This window comes from Pelophylax lessonae (genome assembly GCF_965119305.1).
Source record: "Pelophylax lessonae genome assembly, chromosome: 3".
NCBI lineage: Eukaryota > Metazoa > Chordata > Amphibia > Anura > Ranidae > Pelophylax > Pelophylax lessonae.
The window spans coordinates 70238653-70249038 of record NC_138770.1 but is presented as its reverse complement, the minus strand read 5'-3'; the positions used below and the strand labels follow the sequence as shown (position 1 = coordinate 70249038).

Genomic DNA, 10386 nt, shown 5'->3' with positions numbered 1-10386 from the left:
AAGCTTCATACTTATTATAAGCAGATACTGTAGATTCCCTCTGTTTTCTCTCCCCACATTTGATCATCATTCCTCAATGTTATGGCTCTCTCTGGTCATTGGCAATGAGAGCAATGAGGTCAGGATCTGGAATTTTAGTTCCCCCTGCCTCCCTGTTAGTAAGAAAATGCCTCTATTTTAAAGCATAACTCCACGTTTGTTGAGGGTGATCTCTGTACATTGCAAGGATTTTAACAAACGTTATTGCAGATTCCTACCTTTTGTTATTCTGAAGAAATCATTGTTTGTTCCTCTGTGCCGAGTGAGTCAAATGGGAGTGGTTTCATAATTATCAATCAGCTGTGGCAGCTGCAGGGCTCTAATGAGGAACGCTGCTGGGCCTGCATCCCTTTAGACGTGTTCCTATTGGGAATTACATTTTTGTTGCAGGGGATGCCAGGAATCTGACTTGTATCTTAGGCAGACTTCTGGTAAAATTGGTGAGCCAATCACAGAAGCAGGAAATTATGTTTCTGGGGTGTGGTCAGTATACATTCTGTGTACAGAACATCTCCAGGCGGCCATATTGCATTGCATTTGTAGAAAATGACAACAGCTGCAGATTGAAAAGGAAAGGTCATTTTTAATAACATTCAATTACAATATGATTTGTGTCGCAATTGTATACACTATATTGTTTTTTCTTTATTTGCTGATTTTTTTTCCCCACGAAAGTGGAGTTACCCTTTAAATATTACTTATTCAGATCAGATCCTTATATATTTTGATGCATTTTATCCCCCTTTTTTTTAAATCTAAGGCACGTAACATGTTTTCTCTGTATACCGGAACACAACAAATTTAGATAACATTTGACAACACACACATAATGCTGAACATTGTTTATTAAGCAATATTTGATTATTCAGAATATTGTAAGGCATTACATTATAACTTTAATTATTGTATTAAACTGCTGTTCTTTTTAAGTGGTTCTTTTAATTCCTGTCAGAGGTCCAGACTTGAACTTCACATAATTGAAGATATTCGTTCTTTCCACGTAAAATTATATTGATGTATCTGCCCTCCATGCCATGACAGTAGAAGTTCTGTGTTGCTCCATTTGGGATAGAGGTAATCACTGCACACCTGCAAAGGTAAATTCTTAATAGTAATAACAGTCACAGTAATACCAATAGTTATACCTGCATTTATTTATTTAAAAAGCAGCAAGATGATATGTAAAGCAGAACAGCTCAATAAAAGATAAAACAGAAAAGCAGGTTTTCCTGCAAAGTTTCAAAGATCTCAAATCTGCAAAGATCTCCAAATCTGGCACTTTTTCCTACAGAACTTTTATTTATTTTTTTTGACCACTGGATGTCCTCTGTTTTTTTTCAGGTTAAGTGACAGTCATCACCATAATCCCTAATAAACCATAAAATAGTGCAGCCCAAATACCTTGGAAAAAAAGGGGTAATTTTAGGGCCCCGAGAAATGAGATAGGCCTTCAGTATATCAGGACTGATCCATATATATATATATATATATATACCATAGTTTGTAGACTCTGTAGGGCCACTTTCACACCAGCAGACCCATTTATCTCTATGGGGCGGCAGATGTCAGCAGTCAGCAGACATGTGTCCGCTGACACCAGCCAGGCATCTGATCCGATAAAATCTGCTAAAAATAAACATATGGCAATACATTTGAATATGAATTTATATCTTTATTTTATTTTATTTTTTTTACTCAAATAGAGCTTTCTTTTGGTGGTGTTTAATCACCACTGGGTTTTTAATTATTTATTATATATAAAAAAAACTGAAAATTATGAAAAAAATGCATTTTCTATTTTCTGTTATAAAACATATCCAATAATTATTTTTACAAAATCAAATTTCTTCATAAATATATTATTCTGCTACATATATTTGAAAAAAAGAAAATCCCAATAAGTGTATATTAATTGGTTTGTGTGAAAGTTATAGCATCTACAAACTATGGTATAAATAGTATCTCACAAAAGTGAGTACACCCCTCACATTTTTGTAAATGTTTTCTTCAATCTTTTCATGTGACAACACTGAAGAAATTACACTTTGCTACAATGTAAAGTAGTGAGTGTACACCTTGTATAACAGTGTAAATTTGCTGCCCCCCCAAAATAACTCAACACACAGCCATTAATGTCTAAACCACTGGCAACAAAAGTGAGTACACCCCTAAGTGTGTTCAATTTATTCATATATAGCATTGAGGACGGAGTCAGTAGCTCAATCTCAGTGTTTGCAGGTGACACAAAATTGAGCAGGGCAAAAACTTCACATTGTAAGGCAGAAATCTTACAGAATGACCTGAACAAAATAACAGAGTGGGCAACTATGTGGCAAATGAGGTTTAATGTGGATAAGTGCAAGGTATTGCACTTAGGGACCAATAACATGAAAGCACAATACACTTTAGGGGGGGAACCTCTGGGGGAATCAAAAATGGAGAAAGATCCGGGGGTCTTAGTAGAAGATGGACTTGGCAATAGCATGCAATGTCAAGCAGCAACTGCCAAAGCCAGCAGAATATTAGCATGCATAAGGAAGGGGATGTATTCCAGAGATAAAACTATAATCCTACCACTTTACAAAACTCTGGTCCGACCGCATCTGGACTATTCTGTCCAGTTCTGGTCGCCAGTCCTCAGAAGGGATGTGTTGGAGTTAGAGAGAAGGGCAACAAAATTAATTAGGGGATTAGAGGACCTTAATTACAAAGAGCGTTTAGAGGCACTTGATTAATTCTCCCTGGAGAAGAGACGCCTGAGAGGGGACATGATAGCAATTTACAAATACCTTAACGGTGATCTGAGCATAAAAAAAAACTATTTAGTCGCAAGGAATGCATGAGGACACGAGGCCATACAATGCGTTTAGAGGAGAAGCGTTTTAACCTAAGGATGTGCAGGGGGTTCTTTACAGAAAGGGCTACGAGATTGTGGAACTCTCTACCACAAGAGGTAGTAACTGCAGGGAGTATGGCTACTTTTAAAAGACTCTTGGACATACATCTCAAGTATCAAAACATTCAGGGGTATGAGAAATGATTACGGCCACACACACCTACACAGGTTGAACTAGATGGACTATTGTCTTTATTCAACCTCAACTACTATATAACTATGTAAGTGAAAATGCCCAAATTGGGCCCAATTAGCCATTTTCCCTCCTCGGTGTGATGTGACTCATTAGTGTTACAAGGTCTCAGGCTTGAATGGGAAGCAGGTGTGTTAAATTTGATGTTATCGCTCTCACTCGCTCATACTGGTCACTGGAAGTTCAACATGGCACCTCATGGCAAAGAAGTCTGTGATGATCTGAAAAAAGAATTGTTGTTCTACATAAAGATGGCCTAGGCTATAAGAAGATTGCCAAGACCCTGAAACTGAGCTGTAGCATGGTGGCCAAGACCATACAGCGGTTTAACAGTACAGGTTCCACTCAGAACAGGCCTCGTCATGGTCGACCAAGGAAGTTGAGTGCACATGCTCAGTGTCATATACAGAGCTTGTCTTTGGTATATAGACATATGAGTGCTACCAGCATCGCTGCAGAGGTTGAAGGGGTGGGGGGTCAGCCTGTCAGTGCTCAGACCATACGCCGCCATCAATTTGGTCTGCATGGCTGTCGTCCCAAAAGGAAGCCTCTTCTAAAGATGATGCACAAAAAAGCCCACAAACAGTTTTCTGAAGACAAGCAGACTAAGGACATGGATTACTGGAACCATGTCCTGTGGTCTGATGAGACCAAGATAAATTTATTTAGCTCAGATGGTGTTAAGTGTGTGTGGTGGCAACCAGGTGAGGAGTACAAAGACAAGCGTGCCTTGCCTACTGTCAAGCATGGTGGTGGGAGTGTTATGGTCTGGGTCTGCATGAGAGCTGCCAGCACTGGGGAGCTACAGTTTATTGAGGGAACCATGAATGCCAACATGTACTGTGACACAAATTCAAAGTAAGCCTATAATTAATAGAACCATAGTGGTATCAACTTCCAGATGCTATATCAATATATCAAAAATAGGGAAGGGGGATAAGAGAGACCTCAGACTCCCCAGTTAAAGAGGTACTCAATGGGACAGGGGAGTGGGAATTGGGGAATTGGTTCTGGATTTAGGATACCAAGGTATATTAGTTACGAATCAACATCAAATATAAATAAAATAGTTTTTATTCCATAAAAAGTTAATCACATAGACATAACATTATGCACAGGACAAACAAATAAAGTCAATATACAGACAGATTGACTGAAATGCATTTGACATAGTTGAAACTGTGGAGTGTAGTTGGCATATTTCCACAGTAGATTCTCTACATGTTTCGCGGACTATGCCACTTCTTCAGGAGAAACAATGAAGGATAAAAACCGATTCTATAAAAATAGAACAAGCATTGAATGAGTCATCATGAAGACAACAAAAAGATTTTTTATGATTATTGGGACAGTGGGTGTATAGATACCCATGATACAGTGGGGAGTGTAGACTTTACCTGCAGTCACCATGGGGCGGGAATGACCAATGGGGGCGGCAGGATCACAAACAATGTCTCACCGGCGGATATGGGAGACCTTAACATGTGTATGAAGAAATATACAAAAAATGGATAAGTATAATAGAACTCTGAGTGGGGGGGCCAGGAAAGGAGACAAAGTACAAGGGAAGGGGAAGGGAAGGGAAGGGAGGGGGAGGGGAGGACAACAGGAAGAGGAGGGGAAGAGACCGACAAACAAAGGGTGAGAGAGATAGGGAGGAAAGTACATAAACCACTCATGTTAAGAAGAGATAATCACCTTTCAAGAACATTCATGTAGATATAACCATGCGGAGAGAGTGTGAGGATGCAGCATCAAAAAGTATCATAAAAATTGGTTACAAATTCCACTGGTGGTCTAGTCAGGAGAGTAACCGAGGGGAAGAAAGAGAAGGGGGGACACCCCTTGGAAAATACCCAGCCAGGGATAAACCCTGTATCTACTCTAGACCAAGGCACTCTTTATATCCATGTGTTGTTCCATCGGTGTATAGTAATGATAAGCCAGAACATATCATACAAGGAAAGGAAAAAATCCTAAAAAAGGAAGATATGACCACAGTGTAAATGAAAGGTCCGACCAAAATAGGAATAAATATAGCATAGAATGGGTCTATTGACTGTTACCTGGAATGCTGCCTCCAAAACCTCCTCTCCGCATGGTGCATAAGACGCCGACGCCGCCATCAGGCCGCGCGGGCTTCTTATGTGTCTCCGAGCGTGTATGACGTCACCACGCCGCGAGCGGCGTCAGACGTCACACGCCCAGTCCCTCCATAGGGATTGATTGATATAGAGCAATTTCTTCAGCGCGAAACTCAAGGGATTGAAAGGCTAAATGCCACCACTCCCCCTGGCTTGAATGAGGTCGTCTCATATAAGCCTTTTCTATGATCCCTATATGATTTAGAAATTAAACAAATCATCCCTCTTTTCGTTATGTCCTTTTCCTTCCTCCCCCCCTTTCCCTCTTCCCTGGGGATCTTTATGGTCCCCCTACTGTTCCATGTTCCGTTCTTATTCCCCTTCCCCAGTCCTTCCTCCACCCCCTTCACCCTTGCCTCTTTTCCCTCCCCCTTTTCTTTCCCTTCTCCCCTTGTTTCCTTTCCCATTCCTTTCCCACCCTTATCCCTTCCTCTCCCCTCTCCGGATGGATGTCTAAAATAGGTCCTAATCGGACCGATTCAATGGGTCTATTTATACATCTGTATGCAATATGTATTGAGGTACAATGCCCAATATCGTTATCTCGGTATTGGGAAGAAATCTAAATATACATGTATGCTATTTTTGTAGCTATTATGTGTTTACCTCTTTGACTTTGTTTAATGTGGGCTTATATATGCTAATAAATTGTTTTTTGCTTTTCCATATTCTCTGCTGACACCTGGAGGCGGGACCTTGGGGATCAGTGGCGGGGTCCGGTCTTTCCGGCGGATATGTGTCCCTCCTTGCCAGCGGTCCTCCGCTGGTTCCGCCGGATGTCCGGCGGGGTGTGTCTGCGCACGCTCACGTACACCTTGGAGGGACTGGGCGTGTGACGTCTGACGCCGCTCGCGGCATGGTGACGTCATACACGCTCGGAGACACATAAGAAGCCCGCGCGGCCTGATGGCGGCGTCGGCGTCTTATGCACCATGCGGAGAGGAGGTTTTGGAGGCAGCATTCCAGGTAACAGTCAATAGACCCATTCTATGCTATATTTATTCCTATTTTGGTCGGACCTTTCATTTACACTGTGGTCATATCTTCCTTTTTTAGGATCTTTTCCTTTCCTTGTATGATATGTTCTGACTTATCATTACTATACACCGATGGAACAACACATGGATATAAAGAGTGCCTTGATCTAGAGCAGATACAGGGTTTATCCCTGGCTGGGTATTTTCCAAGGGGTGTCCCCCCTTCTCTTTCTTCCCCTCGGTTACTCTCCTGACTAGACCACCAGTGGAATTTGTAACCAATTTTTATGATACTTTTTGATGCTGCATCCTCACACTCTCTCCGCATGGTTATATCTACATGAATGTTCTTGAAAGGTGATTATCTCTTCTTAACATGAGTGGTTTATGTACTTTCCTCCCTATCTCTCTGACCCTTTGTTTGTCGGTCTCTTCCCCTCCTCTTCCTGTTGTCCTCCCCTCCCCCTCCCTTCCCTTCCCTTCCCTTCCCCTTCCCTTGTACTTTGTCTCCTTCCCTGGCCCCCCCACTCAGAGTTCTATTATACTTATCCATTTTTGGTATATTTCTTCATACACATGTTAAGGTCTCCCATATCCGCCGGTGAGACATTGTTTGTGATCCTACCGCCCCCATTGGTCATTCCCGCCCCATGGTGACTGCAGGTAAAGTCTACACTCCCCACTGTATCATGGGTATCTATACACCCACTGTCCCAATAATCATAAAAAATCTTTTTGTTGTCTTCATTATGACTCATTCAATGCTTGTTCTATTTTTATAGAATCGGTTTTTATCCTTCATTGTTTCTGCTGAAGAAGCGGCATAGTCCGCGAAACATGTAGAGAATCTACTGTGGAAATATGCCAACTACACTCCACAGTTTCAACTATGTCAAATGCATTTCAGTCAATCTGTCTGTATATTGACTTTATTTGTTTGTCCTGTGCATAATGTTATGTCTATGTGATTAACTTTTGATGGAATAAAAACTATTTTATTTATATTTGATGTTGATTCGTAACTAATATACCTTGGTATCCTAAATCCAGAACCAATTCCCCAATTCCCACTCCCCTGTCCCATTGAGTACCCCTTTAACTGGGGAGTCTGAGGTCTCTCTTATCCCCCTTCCCTATTTTTGATATGTACTGTGACACACTGGAGTAGAGCATGATCCCCTCCCTTCGGAGGCAGTATTCCAACATGATAACGACCCCAAACACACCTCCAAGAGGACCACTGCCTTGCTAAAGAAGCTGAGGATAAAGGTGATGGACTGGCCAAATATGTCTCCAGACCTAAACCCTATTGAGCATCTGTGGGGCATCCTCAAATGGAAGGTGGAGGAGCGCAAGCTCTCTAACATCCACCAGTGCCTTGATGTCATCATGGAGGAGTGGAAGAGGACTCCAGTGGCAACCTGTGAAGCTCTGGTAAACTCTATGTCCAAGAGGGCTAAGACAGTGCTGCACAATAATGTTGGCCACACAAAATATTGACACTTTGGGCCCAATTTGGACATTTTCACTTAGGGGTGTACTCACTTTTTATTTATTTTTCACACGTGTACTCACTTTTGCCAGCGGTTTAGACATTATTGGCTGTGTGTTGAGTTCTTTTGAGGGGACAGCAAATTTACACTGTTATACACGCTGTACACTCACTACTTTACATTGTAGCAAAGTGTCATTACTTCAGTGTTGTCACAAGTAAAAATATAATAAAATATTTACACAAATGTGATGGTAGTACTCGCTTTTGTGAGATACTGTATACTGGAATGTACGCAGCTATAGGCACTTTACTGTAATATTTGTGATCAATGACTTATAGTGGGACTCTGAAAGGGTGGCACACAGGGCCGGATCTAGTCAGTCTGATGTGGGGGTGCAGTAAAAAATAACAGGGGGCACAGGATAGGAGTTCAGCAGGGCAGTGAACTAAAACAGGAATCGGTAGCAGAGTGTACTGAGGGTCAGCAGGGCAGAGGATAGTGGTTAGCAGAGCAGAGGGCAGGGATCAGCAGTTTGTAGGGCAGTGTACAAGGGGTCTGCAGAGCAAAGAATGGAAGGTCAGCAGGGCAGAGGATGGGCGGTCAGCAGGGGAGTGTATAGGGGTCAGTATGGCAGTGTACAAGGGGTCAGCAGGGCAGAGGACATATAATATATTTTAACCTGTTCCTGCCCAGGCTATAGCCGAAAAATGGCTACAGCGCGGACCTAGATTGCCGTGCATGAGCTGTCTGCACGCTCCCTGCGGAGCATGCACAGCTCGCTCTGTGATCAGTGAGTCCATGAGACTCAGCTGATCACAGATTGGAGTAAGGGGCCGGTCCGGGCCCCTTACCACGTGATCAGCTGTCAGCCAATGACAGCTGATCACGTGATGTAAACAGAGGCGGTAATCTGCTTTTTTTTTTTTACCAGCTGCTGTCAGAGGGACATCGGTCTCGAAGAGTAAAAGACACTGCTGCCTCATGTGTGCCCACCTGTGCCACCTACCAGTGCAGGTCAGTGCCACCTGCTAGTAACCACCAGTGCCACCTATCAGTGCCCCCCCAATGCCATCTATCAATGCCCACCAGTGCCATCTAGTTGTGCCAACTAGTACCTCATCATAAGTGTTTCCCATCAGTTCCAACTATCAGTGCCAATGAGTGCCATCTATCAGTGCCCATGAGTGCCACCTATCAGTGCCACCTATCAGTGCCCTTCAGTGTCGCCCATCAGTGCCACCCATAAATGCCACCCATCAGTGCCACCCATCAGTGCCCACCAGTGCCGCCTTATCAGTGCCCATTAGTGCCGCCATTTCAGTGCCGCCCCAACCAGTGCCGCCTCATCAGCGCACATCAATGAAGGTAAAAAATCACCTGTTTACAAAACTTTAGAACCAAATATAAAAACTGTTTTATTTTATTTTTTTCAAAATTTTCGGTATTATTTTGTTTGTCTAGAAAAAATAAAAACCTCAGTGTTGAATAAATACCACTAAAAAAAGCATTATTTGTTTAAAAACTTTAATTTGGGTACAGTGTTGCATGACCGCTCAATTGTCATTCAAGGTGCGACAGCGCTGAAAGCTGAAAATTTGGCATGGGCAGGAAGGGGGTTTAAGTGCCCAGTAGGCAAGTGGTTAAACACACTCACACTCCAAAAATGGATGCAAGCTTTACCCCTATCCACATACTTCAAAATATCTTTTAAACCAAATGTTCTATAAATGTGCAGCTACTACCATCTGCATACAAAAATCACCTTTATTGTAGAAAAATATATATAATTCACATGTACATCATACATCACAGGACATTTTAAAAACAAATTCCAGCTAACCTGCTCCTATATAATATGTGTATATATTATATTCCTAACGGTGAACTTAGCCTTTAAAAAGTAAACTCACGTGAGCTCTGGAAGGTTTTACCCCCTTCACGACTTCAATCCATTTTCTTGCTATTCTGCACTGCACTAATTTAATCAATATTTGTGCAATCATGCAAAGTTATACCCAAACTAAATTTAAATCTTTTTTTTTCACACACATAGAGCTTTCTTTTGGTGGTATTTGATTACCACTGGGATTTTTTAATTTTAAATTTTTTTGCAATATGAATAAAAAAAGACAGAACATTTTAAAAATAAAAAAGACAATATTTTTTACTTTCTGCTATAAAACATACCCAAAAAAAATATTTTTTAGAGATTATTTTTTTTTTTTTTATAAATTTTGATCAAAATGTATTCTGCTACATGTCTGTGGTAGAAAAAATCCCAATAAGTGTATTTTAATTGTTTTGCTTGAAAGTTATAGTGTCTACAAACTATGGTATATACAGTGTAGCACCCTCCTAGGTAGGTGCTAGGAAAAAGCATATATTGGCCCTATCTGCTTATCAGGGGGGCTGGATCTGTTAGCTGTTCTGTCATATGCCTCCAGGTGTGGCCTGTTGAATCTGGGGAGTCTCCCCACTGTATCCAATAAGGGATATTGTTGGACAGCAGAGGAAACCTAGCTAATAGCACACCAGGTTGTATGACTGTCCCAGTGGGCGGGGTTTGCCGCAGTGCACCCTGGTATTGGAAATAAATCTGGGGAGAGCAATTGTCAGAGTGTCTTTTGGCGGGAGCATCAGT

At 41.8% G+C, this 10386-nt stretch overlaps 1 protein-coding gene across 2 annotated transcripts in view; it reads right to left on the bottom strand.

Annotated features, from left to right (window-relative positions):
- Window positions 1–913: 913 nt before the first annotated feature.
- LOC309549331 (fucolectin-like) overlaps window positions 914–10386 on the bottom strand; it is a 90750-nt gene continuing 81277 nt past the window's right edge. For both annotated transcript variants that reach the window (XM_082249529.1, XM_082249528.1), the window contains exon 3: window positions 914–1128. In XM_082249529.1, coding sequence (XP_082105655.1) covers window positions 978–1128 — 151 coding nt within the window. In that variant the 3' untranslated portion in view covers window positions 914–977. The remainder of the gene's footprint in view (window positions 1129–10386) is intronic.